The sequence below is a fragment of the Impatiens glandulifera genome, chromosome 1, assembly GCF_907164915.1.
Source record: "Impatiens glandulifera chromosome 1, dImpGla2.1, whole genome shotgun sequence".
Classification (NCBI taxonomy): domain Eukaryota; kingdom Viridiplantae; phylum Streptophyta; class Magnoliopsida; order Ericales; family Balsaminaceae; genus Impatiens; species Impatiens glandulifera.
Window position 1 is genome coordinate 152,018,912 of NC_061862.1, and position 17,874 is coordinate 152,036,785.

Genomic DNA, 17,874 nt, shown 5'->3' on the forward strand with positions numbered 1-17,874 from the left:
AAATATCCTTAAATAACTAACATTAAACAAGCTCTTAAACATATATCAGATAACTCAATTTTTAAAATAAAAAAATTTAGACAAAACTCATAAAAATCTTAAAAAAAAAAACCCAAAATCAAACAAGCTGTAAGAGATTTTTTATATTATTTTTATATACAGTTAGGCCTCGTTTGATCTTTGGGTTTTTGGGATAAAACCCAGGTTTTATCCCAAAACCCAACCATCTCATCATCTATCAAATCAATCTTTTTATTAATTAAAATACCCAAATTACCCTCTACTTAAATATTTATTTTTATATTAATAAAAAATTATTTTAATATATATAATATTTATTTATATTTTAATTATTTTAATATAAATTAAATTATAAAATTATTTCATTTTAAATAATTTTATTAATTATCTCAAATAAAAATAAAATCACAATATAAATTCAATCATAACATACCCTATTAAAATTTAAATAATTCAAATAAATAAATAATTATACTAAAAAATAAAGTTAATATATTAATAAAAGTTAATACTAATATATGTATAGTTTTTAATATTTATTTTATTATATTTTAAAATTTAATTTAATAGAAATTAAATTATTTCATTTAAAAAAAAGTATTATTAATTATAATATATATATATATATATATATTAAAATTTTATTTTTTATTAATAAAAGTTAATATTAATATATGTATAGTTTTTTAATATTTATTTTATTATATTTTAAAATTTAATTTAATATAAATAAACATATTTTATTTAAAAAAAGTATTATTAATTATAATATAAAAATAAATATAGTTTTTTTTTATTAATAATAATATTAAATTATTTAAAGTTTTTTAATATTTATTTTATTATATTTTAAAATTTTATTTAATTTCATATAAATTAAATTATATCATTTACAAAATATATTATATATATATATAGAAAGGGTAAAATTGGTATAGATTTTAAAAAACCTAATTTTTTATCAATTCCATCATAGGGTTATTTGGACAAAATCCAGGATTTATCCAAATAACCCCTTCCTCAAACAAGCTCTTAATAGAGAAAGAATTTGATAAGTTTTAAATTTCTTCTGTATATGTGCTGCTATTATATTTTAAATAGATTGAGAAGGTGCTATATTACAACAATTTAAAAATAAATTACTTCAAATAAATAAAATCAAACATAAATTAGCGTTTAGCAAATCAAGTAAATTTGCAAACAAAAAGAGATAAACTATAGTAATTAATCATATTAAAACCTTAAAATTTGGCTTAGATTCAGTTTATAAAATAATCTACCACAATAATTTTAAATAATAAATTACAGAGAAAAATAAAATAAAATATATAATCAAAAACATTTTCAATTTAAAATACAATTTACTTTCTACTCCCTTTTCATAATCTTTATATTTTTTTCTCTATAATTTTTTATTTTTATTCATTCATTTATTAATATTATTTTTCATTTATCTTTCTAATTATTTATATAAATTTATTTAATTATTAATTAAATATATATATTTATTATAATAATATAAATTTAAACAAATATATCTTTTTCTTGTAAGACAAATTTAAAATTATACATCTTTTCACCTGTTTGTATTTATAATTAGAAATAATATAATACTATTTTATTTTTATAAATAATTAATTAAGTATTTTTTTAGATAAAACAGAATAAATAATTAAGATATTAAAACAAACTCTAAATAGACGAATTTAGATATTTCAGATACTTAAAGTTATTATCAAAATTAAAGAGATTAATAATATTATATTACTTTTAGTTTTATAACTATTAAAAATATTAATAGGTTAAATTTGATAAACTTCTATCATGAATATATTTAAATTAAATAAAAATTAGACAATAAGAAAAGTACATACAAAAATAATATACAAAATTTAATTATTTATTTATTTTCTTTGTGTACTTATTTAATTTAATTTTTTAGTTAAATTTAAATTTAAAATTATATATTAATAAAAACTTATAAATTAATATTTTTTTTTTAAAATTTAAGTATTAATTAATATTTAAAATTAAGTTAATAAAAAATCAAATTATTTAAAATAAAAATATTTAAATATATAATTATTTAGTTAATTATATATTACTTATTATTTATAAAATATTATTAAAAAATTAAAAAAATATATATTTTTATATATAATATTCAATATTATTACAAATCTAAAAATTAAAAATAAATAAGTTACTTCTAGCTTAATCAAACTAACCTTTAGGGCTCTTGAATTATGTTATTTAAATAATCTAATTTATTATGTAATTTCAGTTTTTATTTAAAAAAAGGGTTGAGTGATGATAATTTAAAAAACATGAATATTCTAATTTTTTTTTTTTAGAATTTTAATAATTTAATTAATGAATTAAATTATTTTGAGTAAGGACATATCATAACTATGTTTGATTATAATTAAATTTAAATAAAAAATACAATCGAACTAGTTTTTAAAATGGAAAAATATTTAATTTCTTAAATAAAGTAAACTGAATAAGACGAATGAAAATAAACCTTATTTTATTTTATTTTTTCAGAAAGCTGTGGATGTGATGCTGCAATGGAACGAACTTCCGAGTGTCAGCCTACTCTTTCTGTCAGTTTTACTACTTATCCGATAAATCTAATAATTATAATATTTGAGCGAAGCTGAATTTTAAATATTATATTTCAAAATATTATCTTTATCTAAAATATTTTCAAGCCTATAAAAATTACAATGAAATGAAATAAAATAAAATAAATGAAACTCAACATGTCATAAATTCTTATTTGTTTAGAATGTTTTGACATAAAGAAACTTAATTTAAATAAACATATAAATTATGATAATTAAGTTGTGTAGAATTAGTTAGAAATAATTTAATATTGGGGTAGTTGATTCAACTTAACCTGAATTTAATATTCATCTATCTATTCGTGGTTCGCTTTCCAAAGCAAGGAGAGACATGTGGATGTCTTCTACTTCTTTCTGCTTATTAATTTAATACACTAAAAACAATTCAATAAAATTGCAATTCTGGGCCTCAATAATACTTTAAGAAGAAAATAAATAAGAAGAATAAATTGGGGAGTTTAATTTGATAGATCAAATCAGGTGTAGAAAGTAAGAAATCTGTTTTTTTTTTTTTTTTTATATTGTGGAAGCTTTTGCTAAAGTAGACATTAGAAATGGATAGTGATGTATAGGGATGTTCAAAGTCTCTTATTTATAAATGAAAGTAAACAATTTAGTTAAATTGCCCAAATAAATATTAAATTTGATAATAAATACACAATAAAAAAAAAATTAGAACATTAGTTTATATAAATCAATACCTCAAGACAAAATATTCTAAACAAATATTATTTTTTAGTTTGTTAAAAAAACTATCATAATACCACACAACCATGATAATTCAAAGCGTTTTCATATCTAATCGAACTTATGACATATAATATCTTAAACCGACTATTACCACGGGACTAATTTGATTTGATGGGTTAATAATATCACATTTCTCTTTTTAAGTGGAGGAGATGTGAGATTATTGTTAGGATCCAGTGTGGTTTCCAAACAAGGCTTAAAGGTTGTATTATTTTTCTGGCTCTCAACTGTCTTTTCTAACAACAGTATTTCTGAAGTGCCATTGGGCTTCCCCCTAGCCACTGTCTCCATAAAAACAAACTTTGCTCCCTTCTTTATTTCTCTCACACACACTAGTGTGAGAAAAAAAGAATAATAATAATATAAAAAAGAGAATTGTCTGGAAAATGAAAAAAAATAAATTTGGAAGCTTTCTCTTGAGCAATTCCCTACCCACAAAGACAAAGCTGCTATTATAACTATTAAAGAACCCCAACAAAACAACACCCCCACAGTTCTTTCTCTCTTTCTCTCTCTTCATGGACTTGGATATGAAGCAATGGAGATTCCACCATGAACAGAAGCAAAAGCATCAGAAGCAGCAGGATGAGTCAGACCTAGAACAACAACAACAACAACAGCCAACAGGTCCAACACCTTCTGGTCCAGATTCTGCCCTCCCTTTGTTTGTACCTGAAATCACCAACAACTCTTTGCCTCTCTTTCCTCCCCCAACCTCCTCCACCACCACCACCACCAGTAAGTGGATAGTTTTTCTGTTTTTGGTTTTTATTCATTTCCTGATTTTATGATCTGATTACTATAGAGATGATGATGATGATGCCAAGCAACAACAGCTATTTCAGCTTGACTCAATGGCAGGAGCTTGAATTACAGGCATTAATCTACAAGCATATGCTCGCCGGTGCTGCCGTCCCACCTCAACTCCTCCACCTCCTCAACAAAACCCTTCTCAGATCATCTCTCCCTTTTCCCCTCCAACACCCTTTTCACCAATATCCCCATTACCAGTCTCCTTGTAAGTAACATCCCACCCTCATATCTCTTTCTCCACTTATCTCTCTCTCTTTCCTTCACTCTTTAAATCTTTGTTTTTGTTGTTCTACAGTGTTGCAAGCCAGTGCCGCCGGACATTGGGGAAGACCAGGAGGACCCATGGATCCTGAACCAGGTAGGTGCAGGAGAACTGACGGTAAGAAATGGAGGTGTTCCAAAGATGTGGTGGCTGCCCACAAGTATTGTGACCGCCACATGCACCGTGGCCGCAACCGTTCAAGAAAGCCTGTGGAAACCTCCTCATCCTCTTCTGCAACTACTGCTAATTCCCTAGCGGATTCTCCAACAACTACTGCTCATCTCAATCAAAACAGGAGGTAGGTGTTTTCTATTTTGGAAACACAATCTAGTGATATTGATGAAATTCATTCATGTTCATGGTCCTCCTCCTCCTCCTGGTTCCTTTGGGGGACCATCTATCTAATAATGTCTTCTTTTGCTGGGCCCTTTGTTCACTGTAATTTCAAGGACTTCTTTTGATGCCCTAGCTATTCCCCTTATTAGGGAACACATAACTTGAGATGATCTTTGTCTAATTTTTTTTTTCTTTTCAGAACCTTAGAAGTGGGGACAGAAGAAAATAAGGGTATGTTTGGAATGCAGAACGAAGTGGCTGTGGTTTCTAAGGAGCTGAAACCTGCTGGGGACCGTGTTCTACGCCACTTCTTTGATGATTGGCCTAGACCACCACTTCACCAAACTGAAAATTCCGACGACACTGGTCCTGTGACCCTCTCCACTTCAACTAATGTGTCGGATTTCTCACTCAAACTGGCCACAGGGCATGAAGATGATACTAATAACAATACTGAACGAGATCTGAACCAATTGAATTGGGCTTCCGGATGGAGAGGAGCAGGACCGATGGGCGGTCCACTTGCGGAGGCTTTGAGGACCTCAACGACTGATTCGTCGCCAACTAGTGTTCTACACCATTTGGCACGACATCCTAACTGATTGTGTGTATCCAGCATGTTTTTCTAATAACAACAAACAAATGGGGGAATGTCTTTCTAAGTTTCAATCTCTTTTGAGATTGCTTTGTGATGTGTCTAATGTCAGTTTGGAACACCTTTTATGTCAGATTTTCTAATCCTAATAATGTGAATCCGGATTGGGATTACATTTGAGAACTAAATCCAGTCGTTACTGATTCATTCCTATGGTTATGAGATCAATTCTAACAATAATATGAAACCAATGTGAGAATAATGAGATTTTCAATTGAATTTAGAAAAAGGTATTCAACCATTCGATAGAGAATCATTAAATTCATGATTGCTAAGCTAAGGTAAAATATCATACGCAATTGAATGATCTCATTGCTGTAGTAATTCATACCTAAATCATAGCTGCTAATGATTTACCAGTCCTCCCAAACTGCATACTTCAATTTTGTGAATGCAAATAGTATTTCACCCATACCTTTGCATTTTCTTACTTAAAACCAACCTCCTCTCGACTTCTAAAGGCTTACTTAGGCGGTGGATTTGGTGAATCTACTGTCAAAGCATAGACAACAGCTGTTCTAGAAGGCGTGTATATTTGGAAAGATCGAGGGCGGTTGTCGTGCCATTCTTCCTGCATTGACAATGACTGGTTTGATAAGTATTCATGTTTTTGTTTGTAGGATATAAAAAACAAATCAAAACATGTGGATTATTTTTTTACCGAGGTGAAGTACTCTGCTTGATTATTAAGTCTGTTGAAGCCACCAAACAGGGTACTATCCGAGTCCAAGACAATCTAGAATGACATTTAAAAGTGATGAAATATTGTTGTTTCAAAGAACATCATATTCTATCTATGATTATGCAGGAACCTACCTTATATTTTCCTGACTTCAAGCAACCAATTCGATAATCTGAATAGCTGTTGGTCCAGTGAAAATTGAAGACAAAAACCAAGTTCCCTCTTTCAAAGACAACAATCTTATCATCTTCATCCTTCCTTGATATATATTGGTGTTCTGATGTCATGAACTGCATCATTATAAATTAAAAGAGTTGAACATTCATTTGGAAGATCATTTGTTTTTCTTTGGCTTAAAAACAAATGTCAAGAGAATTTAGGAGGCTAGATTCAAACAATAATAAGCAAATTGTGGAGGCACTTCGCATTCACACCTATGACAAGTTTGTTTTTCCAAAAAAATTAAAGTAGAGTAGAGAACTCATGACCCCTGAAAGATATCGACCAAAGCTCAGGATAGATAGGTATTTGAAATAAGAAAACATACACCATAAGCTTCTTCAAGGTGCTGCATGGCTTGGTCAAATTCTTGCAGTCCATGATATCGCAAATAATTTGCATCTCCCTGCATATAAAAAGAAGATAAGATAATAATAACCATACTAGATAAGAGAAACTACTAAATTCATTATTTCAGAACCCAAGAGTTCACTTCATCACAAGATAACAAAATTTCAATAGGTTCAATCATTCAGTGGCTATGAAAGACAAATGCATACTTACAAGATCAAATCTGCGTCGGCATTTATCAAAACTGTTGTTATTTCCAGGGATAATCTTGCCACTGGAAAGCTTTTGATCGCCCCTGGGAAAATCTATCCACTCTGAAAGGAAGTTATTGAAAAGGTTAGCTAAACCATTCCATCTTGAACTGGAAACTAACTTATTTCATGATGGTTGATAATTAGCAAATGAATGAATCTTTCTTACCAGGATGACCAAATTCATTTCCCATGAAATTCAGATAACCTTCTCCGCCTAATCCCATGGTAATGAGACGAATCATCTTATGCAATGCTATTCCCCGATCTATTGAAGGGGTAGACGGTTTATTCAAAGCCATGAAGTCATACATGTCCTGGAAGTACACAAAGGTCAATATATAATCAGATGTACAAATATGACCATGGTACACATCCTAGGAGTACACAAAGATCTATTCTATTATTAACCCTTCTTACATCTCAGGAGGTGCATTTTTGTTGTAAGTTTAAAATTGAGTGTTTTTCACTGTGCTAACATCATAATCAAACTATTTAGACGATTAAAATACTACACATTTACAAAATTTGTTGATTAACTATTCCTTGTAATAAAAGTTCCAAATCAATATTTTATACAGGGAAAGTTTCCTCGACCTTTTCCAATTACATTTTTATAGGGGATTGAAGTTCTCTTTTAAATCATTTCCAACTATAAGGCCATTGAAGCTGCAGATTTAACTTTTAAGTCACTGATTTCTAATAAAAGTAAAATATTTCCTAACCTACTAAGGTAGCTAAAGTGACAAGAGTGGGGTTACAAGTTCAATTTTCCACTCAGAATGCTTTAAGTTGAAGTGGGAGTCATGGCTGTGGGGTTCATGCTAACTTCTAATATTAAAAAAAATAAAAAATCCTATGATAGCTTGTTGAAGAAATATTATCTTTTTGTGTGAACCAGATGAGTAAGACCTCACAATATGATAAATGTTTGGGGTATAGTTCACAATAAAGCATATAAATACTTCCTGAGCTCCCTAAATTTGGGGTATAGTTCCTATATGAACTTTGACACAATATCAATCTATTGAAAGTGAATATTTTTAACTTGCAAGACTGAGTTTCTTTATTTTCTTATTATGATCTATTAACAGCAAAGTAGTTGTACTGTAGTAAGACATGGCCTATTCAGTTAGCATGGACTAAGTTAGCTGTATAACCTTGTCCATTAACCAAAATGCAATGGTCTTGTCCCCCACTAACGCCTGATCATGGCTTTCAGCATAAGAAACACATTTTTCCAACCATCTTCTATTGGTTAGTGTGTAAACAATGTCACCAACTTTCCAATCCTCATCCATTTTCCTGAACCAGATAAGTAAAGATTTTATTACTTTTTCAGCTGATATGAAGAAAACTTAACTAAGACACATTGAAAAAAAAAACATGCAGAGGAAAACAGCAGTTAACTACAGTGCGAGTGAGGATACTGTGTCATTACGAGTCCAAACAAATGAAAACAAAATGTTGCTCTCAAATCATAAATGATTCTACATGAGTAAGAGGGCTATTATGGAAGATAACATACTTGAGAAGCTCTATCCATTTATCAGCTATGGCCATATGCAAGCGATAGTCAAATCCAATGCCACCATCTTGAACAGGAACACAGAATGCTGGCATTCCACTTACCTGACAAGTAAGAATAGCTGCTGAATCAGGCAGTGATTTGATAATCCATACTGCTTACATACAATAAATTAGTGATGGTGACGAAAGTGTTATTTTAATGATGGGTGAAAAGCAATAGGTCATAGGTATTAAACGAGTATGCAAGTGTGTTCAACATTTTAAGCTGTGGGTTTTCAAGGAATACAATATAGAAATATAACATAAACATACATCTTCACCAATTGTAATAGCTTCAGGGAAGAGCCCGTGAATGAGATCATTAACCAGCATCAAATAAACCACTGCATCAATGTCAGTTGCAAAGCCGAAGTACTCGTTGTAGTTTCCTGTGAATACAACCTAATATAATTTAACAAAGTGAGAAGTAAGCACATTTGCATTTAAGGTAGTGATATTGCTAAGCTATCTAGAAAATAGTCAATCAGATTTAGAAACTTGTTAAAGACAATCTCCAAAAGATACATATGCATTGACAGGAAAAGGAGAATTTCCAAAAAGATATCACAAGAGAAATTTTAATTAGGTTTCGCAGAGCCTAAATTGACTTTGACATGAAAATATTTTTTAATGGTAAAGTGTCACCATGGTTTCTACCTGGCAAGAAATCTGTATTCAGGATATTGAAGAGCAAAATGTTACTAATATAAGGAAAAATAACTTGAGCTGTCAGATGAGAAGTACTAAAACGTAAAGTTCATATAATGAGTTAAAACAAAGTATTTTAAGTCAAAATTTCTACAAATACTAATGACTGATATATATGCTGATAAAAGATTTATCATATGATGCTTGGAGGACTAGAAGTCTTCCAACTTAAAGAGACTAAAGCATGTGAATACTAGATAATTTTCTAACGAGGTTCTATACTAGTAGCAGAAGTAGTGAATTAACTTCTAAGAAAAGTTCTATACTAGTTTGCTACACTCAAAGCTCTAGAGGAATCACCAATAAGACTGAGACTAGGTATGCATGTATATAATACATAACTTCAATAGAGAAGTTACAGTTTTAGTAATACATGAAGGACAGGAAGAAAAGGCTAATGGATGGTAACCATGAAAATGGAATTGTTTTTCTTTTTCTTTAATTTATTTTCTGGTGAAACAAAAGGTGCACAAGTCCATCAGAGAGTTATTTGTGATGAGTACGAATAGTGATAGCTGTTTTGAGGCCAAATAAAAAGAAGGGTAGAGAGCCATGAGACTAGGCTATTAAATGCTTCAATAAATGATGTGACATTCAGAAGTAAAGGTCACTATTATAACACAACACTTCGGGAGATACCTGCAACCCATGATGTGTGTACATCATTGAAGTCACGCCATCAAACCTGAAACCATCAAACTTATATTCCTCCAACCACCATCTAGCATTTGAAAGAAGATACCTTGCTACCTAAAAACAGAAGAAACTCAGGTTTTATAAAAGTGAATAAATAAATAAATTGTATATAAAATTTCTCTAGAGCGCCAGAAACATGTAAAAACATACTTCCCATTCTCCATAGTTGAAAAGACGAGAATCCCACATCCAGTGGTGACCACGAGATCCAGAATGAAAGTAGTGGCCATCAGTTCCGTCAAACATGTTCAGCCCATCTAATGTATTATTTGATGCATGACTGGAAAATATCTTATCATCAAACACTGGATCTTTAAAGAATTACATATTGATGATGACTAGAGGACAATAAAAATCAGCAAAAGACAAAATTCATCTTTAGTGAAAATGAATACAAGCAAACAAGCTGGAAAAACTTTAAAATTCCTAAAGGGGTGCCCACTAATCCTTCTCGCTTAACCTCCAGGCTGGGCCTGGACATTCGGTATGTTTTCAAGGATACTAGGAAAACAGGATAGACTGACTAATGTAACCAATAAAAATGCATATTTTAAACTTGCTTTTGGCAAGGAAAGAACACAGGATGAGTGCATTCATTAGTAGAGAAAATCTTTTCAGATTAGATATCCTTGTGCAATACCTACATTACATATAGGCATATGCTATACCTTCAGATGATTTCCCATATGGAAGAGATCTCTTGTTATTAAAATATGCAACATACCAACACGTAAGAAAAAGAGAAAGTGGTAGAAACCTTTTTCTCCAAGAACAGAAAATTCACATTTGTATGCTGTTTTCTAATGAAACCCAACACAAAATTAGTTTATTGCTTGTACAAATGTTAATATCTTCTCTCTTTCTCTCTCATTTATAAGATAAACTAATTTGATCTTAACAAAGAAATGGTGAAAGAGCTTTCAACCACCAAAACCAATGGATTAACAATGTAATAATGATAGATGTAGCACCCACCAAAAGAAGTATTACCTGTGAACTAAATCCATGAGAACAACAAGACCAAGCTCGTGAGCCCTATCTATCATAGATTTGAGATCCTCAGGAGTTCCACAACGACTCGAGGGAGCAAAGAAATTAGTAACATGATACCTATGGACAACATGATACCCATAACTTGTATTAGAAGCAGAAAGTTTTGGTAATAAACATTAACCAGAAAGAAAAATGTCACGGACCACCTCAGAATCCAATACCTTCTCTCTATTGCTCTCACCCAAAGGAGAAAGGGAAAAATGAAGGTAAGTCTAAATTAAGAAATTACCCAAAACTAGCATAGTATGAGTGCTCTTGAACGGCCATAATCTGGACAGCATTATAACCAAGCTTCTTAATACGAGGGAGCACCTCATCTCTAAAGTTGGCATATGTGTTTATTACTGGTTCCTGCATCCCAAAGGAAAATTGTTATAAAAAGTCATTAGATATTCAAATAGAACATTGGCATTGACAAGTTAAGACAAGGAAAATAATATAAAATGAGAGAAGAGATTAATGAAGTAGATTCAAACAGAAGTATAACCGTAAATAGAATTTCAGACCAGGAAAAACTAACAGGACTGCTTTTCATAATAGGTAAACAAGGGAGAAGATATCCCACTTCGCAAAAAAGTATTCAACCAATAGACCAAATTTATATCACTTAAAGCATAAATGGTCAATTTACTTTACAAAAATAGCATCTTTTATGGGAAATCATATAACTAGTGATGACAGTGATAGTCATAAGACTCCAACCATCAAGAAGAACTCAAGCCATCCTAAAATTAAGGCGGGTCCTTCAACAGAGTAATCAGGGAACTCTATGTTCATTTCCCTCCAAAATCATTCTGAAGCCAAGGGTGTTCCCTGCGGCAGAACAACAGGGAAATTCAATCCGTTGTTCGTTTTCTTCCTCTTGCGTCATAATTGATTACAAAAGAGATGCATTGATCCTCTAATTCAAGTTTCGATTTCTTTGGCGCGTGTTTGTCCAGTCCCTCCTCTGTCTTTATCTGCAATGGTGCCGCCGCCCTTTCCAATGTCGGTTCGAAGGTCCTTCTTTAGCGTCCCTTGACAAGCCTCCAACGGTTCCTTTAGTCGACGAACCTGTGAGGATCGGCTCTTAGGAACGAGCGCCATCGCCCTAGCGGGGTAGAGTCATGAACAATACCTCAAAGCCCTTGTGTAAACATAAGTTACTTTATAAAGGTCTCATAGATGTTTGATTATCTACCATCAAACCAATATGCATAACATAGCAACATGGTACAAGTTCTGGTTCAATAACATATAGTTCTTTTTTCCCACTAATTAGCTAAGTGACATGAGTGGTTTCTAAGAGAAAATGTCGCGATTCCCACTTAAAACTTCCTTACATGGAAGTGGAATTCATGATTGTGGGTGTCATTGCTAGCTTCCCATATTAAAAAAGAAAAGAAACATATAGTTCTCAAAATGGATATGATGATTCTCATGACAAGCATAAGCCATCCATAAGCTGTTGTTAAGACTTTCAGTGTGTGGTTTGTTTAATTATGTTGTTTTGCGATGCAAGGGCTACCCCTTAACATCACCATCCCCTCAAATGAAATCTAAATGGGTTGTGCAATAGTAGTTTAAGGCATTAGATACAAGAATCAAACTATTTACATGATTTTAGAAATTACATATGTCAAACACGATTGGCAGAAAAGAAAGTTGACTGGATACCAATGGCTTTTTCAACGTCAAATTATCATTAAAGAATGAAAAAGCATTGAACTATAATTTATTACGTGGAACAAAGGGTTTCAAGCAAACACACCGTGCTACTCATTCCAATGTGTGACTCATAAATCCTTAGTGACTTTGGCTTGTTTGGTCGAGGATGCTTAAAGATATATTTCTCCTGAAGAAAGCATATCAATCATTAGTAAGACTTTAATGAATGTCAATTTTCACAACAAAATGATTAATGCTACCATAAAAGGGAAATGAATGACAAGTTCCTTCTCAGTAGAGAAGTATCATGAATGAAATACATCTTCGCCTTCTTTTTTCAAGACATGTGAGATATGCAAAACCTAGTTAGATTAGCAGACACAGATGAATTTTTATGGTGGCTATCTAGTTTCCTGATGACATATTTTTTTGTTACTGCCTTCATACAAATTTTGAGCTACTAAATTCAAGTCAGCATATTGCATATCTAAATGAATTAAGGATGCACAAGTTACCTCTTCTGGGGGATCATAGTATATACCATTATAGGGAATCTCTCCAGGTGCCTGAACAGAGTATTTGATCCAAGCAGGTATAGAGTCTTTGATACCCGTAAGAGTATCCATCCGAATCTACAGTCCAAATGGGAAAATCATATCAAGCACAAGAACTGCAATGGCCTACTGATAACTGACCACGATAAAAGCTGTAACATATACATATATATCAGCAGAATGATAATTTATGCAAGTAAAAATTGCGAAAAGTAAATGAAATAGTTTTATCCTTTAAAAAGGAATAAATAATTGCATACAGTATTTACAAACACTTTGAGAGAACATGCTTCTAGACATGTCCAACAAACTTATCAGGTTCATAAGTAGTCACCATTAGCATATAGTTAGACTAAAACAAGATAGATGTATGATAATTTTGGGGAAAAATGTACTTAAAATGATTGATCTGAAGAATGAAGGAAAGGCACAAGCTTCCAGACAAAAAAAACTTTCAAAAACAATCCTAAAAATAAGCAAAATTACAACATAAATCCCTCTCAACCTTTCCCCTACCATGTCTCTTTCTTTTCAAATAGATTACCAAATTTTTTAGACAAAATTTTGAACTGCAGAAGTGTTGGAAATTAGAAGAGTTGACTACTTAAATGCACAGCCATCATGTGGGCCACATTATTAGAAGGATATGAAGTAATGTAAGTTTATGGTGGAAATGGTTGATGAGATGCAGAATGGTGAACAATGGTAGATAAGAACATCAGTTGAAGAAGGCATTCAGTACTGGGGTTAGGAGATTCTTGGTTACCTCACAATAAGTATGTTTATAGTTCCAATGCCCAAAAGACTGAGCAAGAATGAAATAATAAAGTCCTAAATGCCAAATAATGATTCTGAAGATATATGAATATTTCCAGGTGTCTTCGGTCTCCATGACCCGGATTAATAAAACAATACTTTAAAAAAAAGGATATATGAATATTTATCTTGAATGAATTTTGTGAATGTAAATCTCAAATATAATATAACTAAGTTATTTTACCTTCACTCTGGATCCATGGAGAATTGCTGGCAAGCCATCAGAATTATTTGGCAGAAACACCTCCCAGACACCAAAATCATTCTGTCATAAGTCATTATGAAACAAGAAAGGAATTAGAAATGAGAATCAGACATAGTTTCAAATTATCTTATTACGTAGGTTTACTTACCTTAGTCATGATATTTGCATCAGGATTCCAATTGTTGAAATCTCCAATTAGTGCTGCAGACTGTATGATGTAGAACGTGGAGATATTAAAATGAAATGTTATCAACAAACTACATCAACAAAAGTCATCAGGCTATGTAAATTGAAGGTGTAGTGAACAACAAAGCTCCCTTCTTATTCTAAGGAGCAATCCATAGTTTCTCTGTCACATAAAAGTTTAATAGTTTAAAAAAAAAGACTATTAAAAAGATATATATGTATAGCCTACAGGATGGTGGGGAAGCAAGAGAGTTGATTGAGTAAAGTCAGACATAGAGAGAGTGAGGACAGGTTAATGGGTAAAGGGATGTTAGGTTGTGTAATCCATATTTTATTTCAAGTGGATTTTGGTATAATATTGAGCAATCCTCACAAAATTATGCTATATGGAATGAAGTGAATGATAGAGAGTAAAGACAAGCATCAACATAACCCTCAAGAAACATAAGGCATGAGCAGCTTGAATTGAAATGATGAGAATACATTAAGTTTCCGTAACTTATTTTCTTTAGGTTATGCCACTTGACATGTATCTTGATAATGAATATCCATGTGGTAGCAGTTCATATCAAAAGGTTTTCCTATATAATTGCGACAATAGCTGCAGTCAGCTATTCACTACCAAGTAACTGGTGTAATTGACACAGAAGATCAATAAACTAACTTCACTATATCAGACCTTCTAATAGAAACAAACTAACCTTAGCTCCTGGTGCCCACTCTCTAAATGTAATGCCTGTATCACTGAAACAACAAATGAATGAAAATCATAACCAATCATCTTGTCCAATGTCATAAAATAAAAAAGTCTCCATTTTAAAGTAGCATGAATGAAAATAGCCAATTAAGAGAGTTTTTTAACCTGCTTAATTTCTTTGATGTGGCACCTAAGGAACACATTAGATACAATCCTCAAAGTAATTTAATCCTTCAGGGAAAATTTTAAATTCTCATAAAAGGGAAATTAAAATATCCACAGGAAATACTGGGATGCAGAATTTGTAGATATAGCAGACAATTAAGAAATAAACAAATCACAAATCTGAGTAACATATAGTTCCATTATCCTGTTCTAGCTTCCTGGCCTTCAAATCCGAGTGCCTTCAAAAGAACTACTAATAATTTGTTCAATACTTGATAGTTGATCTGTGTTATCCAATCAAATTCCACCTCCATTTCTTGTTTTTCTATGTCAAGATAACATGACATCATCTCTCTACTTACATACAGATATATCAGGACACATAATGTTTCTAATATCAAGATATCAGCAATGAGCAACTTGATTTTAAACAAACATTTGAACATGTCAGTGCCTTTCTTAGGATGTCAATACAGCTTTGAAAATGATCAAATGATAAGCTAAAACACAATAATGAGAATTAAGTGATGATTGATCCATAGAAACAACAGAAAGAAATAGCCTTGAAGCACTTCCTTTTTGCAAAATAGACAGTAGGAAAAAATAATTCCATTATACATACTATAATTATTGTATCTTCACTAGATTCTGTGCAAGGAATTAACATTTTCCTCTCAAGAGAAATGTCAACACGACAAGGTTACACCATTAAGAGTATACATAATATATGGAAAAACATATCCTCTTGCAACTCAGGGTTGTAAAACAAAATATGCATAAAGTATAATATATTACAGTTCTATAGATGATAGAAAAGTTATACCTGCGGGTGAAACCAAAATGTTCATATCCAGATGCAAATGCTGCTAAACCCCCTTCATGCCTATCAATTGCTTCACGCATTTTTTTGTATTGTGTATATCTATGGTTAGACAGGAAAAGACATTTGATTGGTCTAAGGTATATGTTATAATTAAGTATTCGCAGATGAAGAGGAAAATGACCACAAAAAACATTACTAGCATGAGGTAAATATTATACTGTTCTTCACACAAGGGCAAGTAGTAACTACATGGCTACAATATTGACAGCTGCATTTCACTGTTAATGAAACGACTCGTGACCTATAACGTATAATCTGATACAGTAATGAATAGAAATTAGTATCAGTAACTATCTGTGGATCAGTTTGTGAGATTTTGGTGCAAAATGGTCTCTTTAATGAGATTTCACAGATAGATACTGATCCTATGGTTGCTGTGAAAAAATAATTCTCCATGAAACAACATCTCGTAATTTAAAATTTTTAACTTACCTATAATCAAGATGTTGGCGGTGACTCTTCAAATATGGGTCTATAGCATAAATCCCTTTACCGGTACCAGGTTCTGGAATGCACCTTCTCTTAATTACTTCCCCTTCATTGCTTATATCCTCATCAAATGGAGTAGACATTTCAGAGGTAGACTCAACATTTCTGTCAAGTTTACTAATCCCACTGCCAGTTTGTGCATAACCAACTTCAGCCAACTTGTATTCACGATCTTCCAATTCCGTGCCATTGATGTCATCATGTGAAATCTGAGAAATTAACTCAAGCACTAGCATTACCAACAGTGTGATAAAAAGTAATTTGGAGGAGGCAAAGTATCAAGGTACTGACAAAACATAAAAACATAAACATAAATTAAAATTAATCACCACCTGAGGCTGAGGATCTCCTGACACAGGAAAAGTGGCTTCCAACTGATCCTTTAATGGTGATGATTCATCACTACTTCCACCAGGAACTAGGACTTTTCCAGATGCAGCAACTATGAAAGATGAGGAGTTAGAACCACACCAAAACTTACCTGCAAAAATCATCCCTATCATGAAACAGCAAATAAGTTCTAAACTATCGAATATATGCAAAGTTGAATTTCTCCCTGTTATGAAGTGTTCAATTCCATGTAAGCTTGAGCTTAGAAAACACAACTTGTAATCTCACTCTTTCAGAAATTATATTAAGAAAAGTGATTACATATATATTGACCTTCATAAAACTTCTCCTTGCTTACCAGTAAGACTTATAAACTAATTTCATAGTCTTGAGAGCAAAATATTGTATTTGAGCAAAATTGACGGACAATGAATAATCATCAATGTAGTTAAAAGTAAGCTGATCATCTAGTGCTTCATTTTGGTAGATACTCCAATTAAGCTTAAAATTAGTTAAATCCTAATTCCAATTCTCAAAATCAAACTTCTTAAAAATTCGGTTTCAATTTATAACGCTATTTCGATGATATCATTCTCAATCTAAAATTGACAGACAATGAATAATCACAAATTTAATTAAAAGTAAGCTGATCATCTTCATCTTAATCTGTTGCTTCATTTCCATATCTCGAAATCGAAACTAAAATTCATAAAAAGAGAGAGTACCGGATGAATGTTTCTTCAATAAGAACGATACACCATTTCGTTTTGAATCTCCGATTGAGCTCGCTCTTGACGATGAGTTACAAAGAAATGGAGCCGAGTTCAACCGAGTTCCTCCTGGTAAGGTGTAAGCCATTTTCCTTAGACCTCCGGATCTCCAGAGAGGAGAGAGAAAGAGGAGAGAGAA

General features: G+C 31.7%; 2 protein-coding genes across 2 annotated transcripts; one reads left to right on the plus strand and one right to left on the minus strand.

Moving 5' to 3' along the window:
• Positions 1–3,802: 3,802 nt before the first annotated feature.
• On the plus strand, positions 3,803–5,584 carry LOC124915532 (growth-regulating factor 3-like). Its single transcript, XM_047456270.1, has 4 exons — positions 3,803–4,136; positions 4,204–4,416; positions 4,507–4,771; positions 5,009–5,584. Exons 1-4 carry the CDS (start codon positions 3,917–3,919, stop codon positions 5,409–5,411), a joined length of 1,101 nt encoding a protein of 366 aa, XP_047312226.1. The 5' UTR covers positions 3,803–3,916; the 3' UTR covers positions 5,412–5,584.
• A 152-nt stretch (positions 5,585–5,736) lies between these two features.
• LOC124920183 (1,4-alpha-glucan-branching enzyme 2-2, chloroplastic/amyloplastic-like) lies at positions 5,737–17,874 on the minus strand. Its single transcript, XM_047460611.1, has 22 exons — positions 17,691–17,874; positions 16,979–17,116; positions 16,579–16,849; positions 16,087–16,185; positions 15,103–15,145; positions 14,364–14,423; positions 14,195–14,275; positions 13,156–13,272; positions 12,744–12,827; positions 11,223–11,344; positions 10,931–11,050; positions 10,091–10,220; positions 9,884–9,994; positions 8,810–8,938; positions 8,496–8,599; positions 8,128–8,272; positions 7,137–7,284; positions 6,930–7,030; positions 6,694–6,771; positions 6,281–6,436; positions 6,126–6,200; positions 5,737–6,035 (listed from the first exon to the last, which is right to left on the minus strand). Exons 1-22 carry the CDS (start codon positions 17,821–17,823, stop codon positions 5,928–5,930), a joined length of 2,553 nt encoding a protein of 850 aa, XP_047316567.1. The 5' UTR covers positions 17,824–17,874; the 3' UTR covers positions 5,737–5,927.

What these genes read in the sequence shown, in the direction of transcription:
- LOC124920183 (XM_047460611.1), bottom strand. Translation starts at nt 17,823, where the DNA reads ATGGCTTACACCTTACCAGGAGGAACTCGGTTGAACTCGGCTCCATTT. An exon ending in TCATACTATGCTAGTTTTGG is followed by an intron (nt 11,051 to 11,222) that starts GTAATTTCTTAA and finishes TGTTGTCCATAG; the next exon opens with GTATCATGTTACTAATTTCT. An exon ending in CATTTTGGTTAATGGACAAG is followed by an intron (nt 7,285 to 8,127) that starts GTTATACAGCTA and finishes GTGTACTTCCAG; the next exon opens with GACATGTATGACTTCATGGC.
- LOC124915532 (XM_047456270.1), top strand. Translation starts at nt 3,917, where the DNA reads ATGGACTTGGATATGAAGCAATGGAGATTCCACCATGAACAGAAGCAA. An exon ending in CTCCACCACCACCACCACCA is followed by an intron (nt 4,137 to 4,203) that starts GTAAGTGGATAG and finishes TGATTACTATAG; the next exon opens with AGATGATGATGATGATGCCA. An exon ending in TCCCCATTACCAGTCTCCTT is followed by an intron (nt 4,417 to 4,506) that starts GTAAGTAACATC and finishes GTTGTTCTACAG; the next exon opens with TGTTGCAAGCCAGTGCCGCC.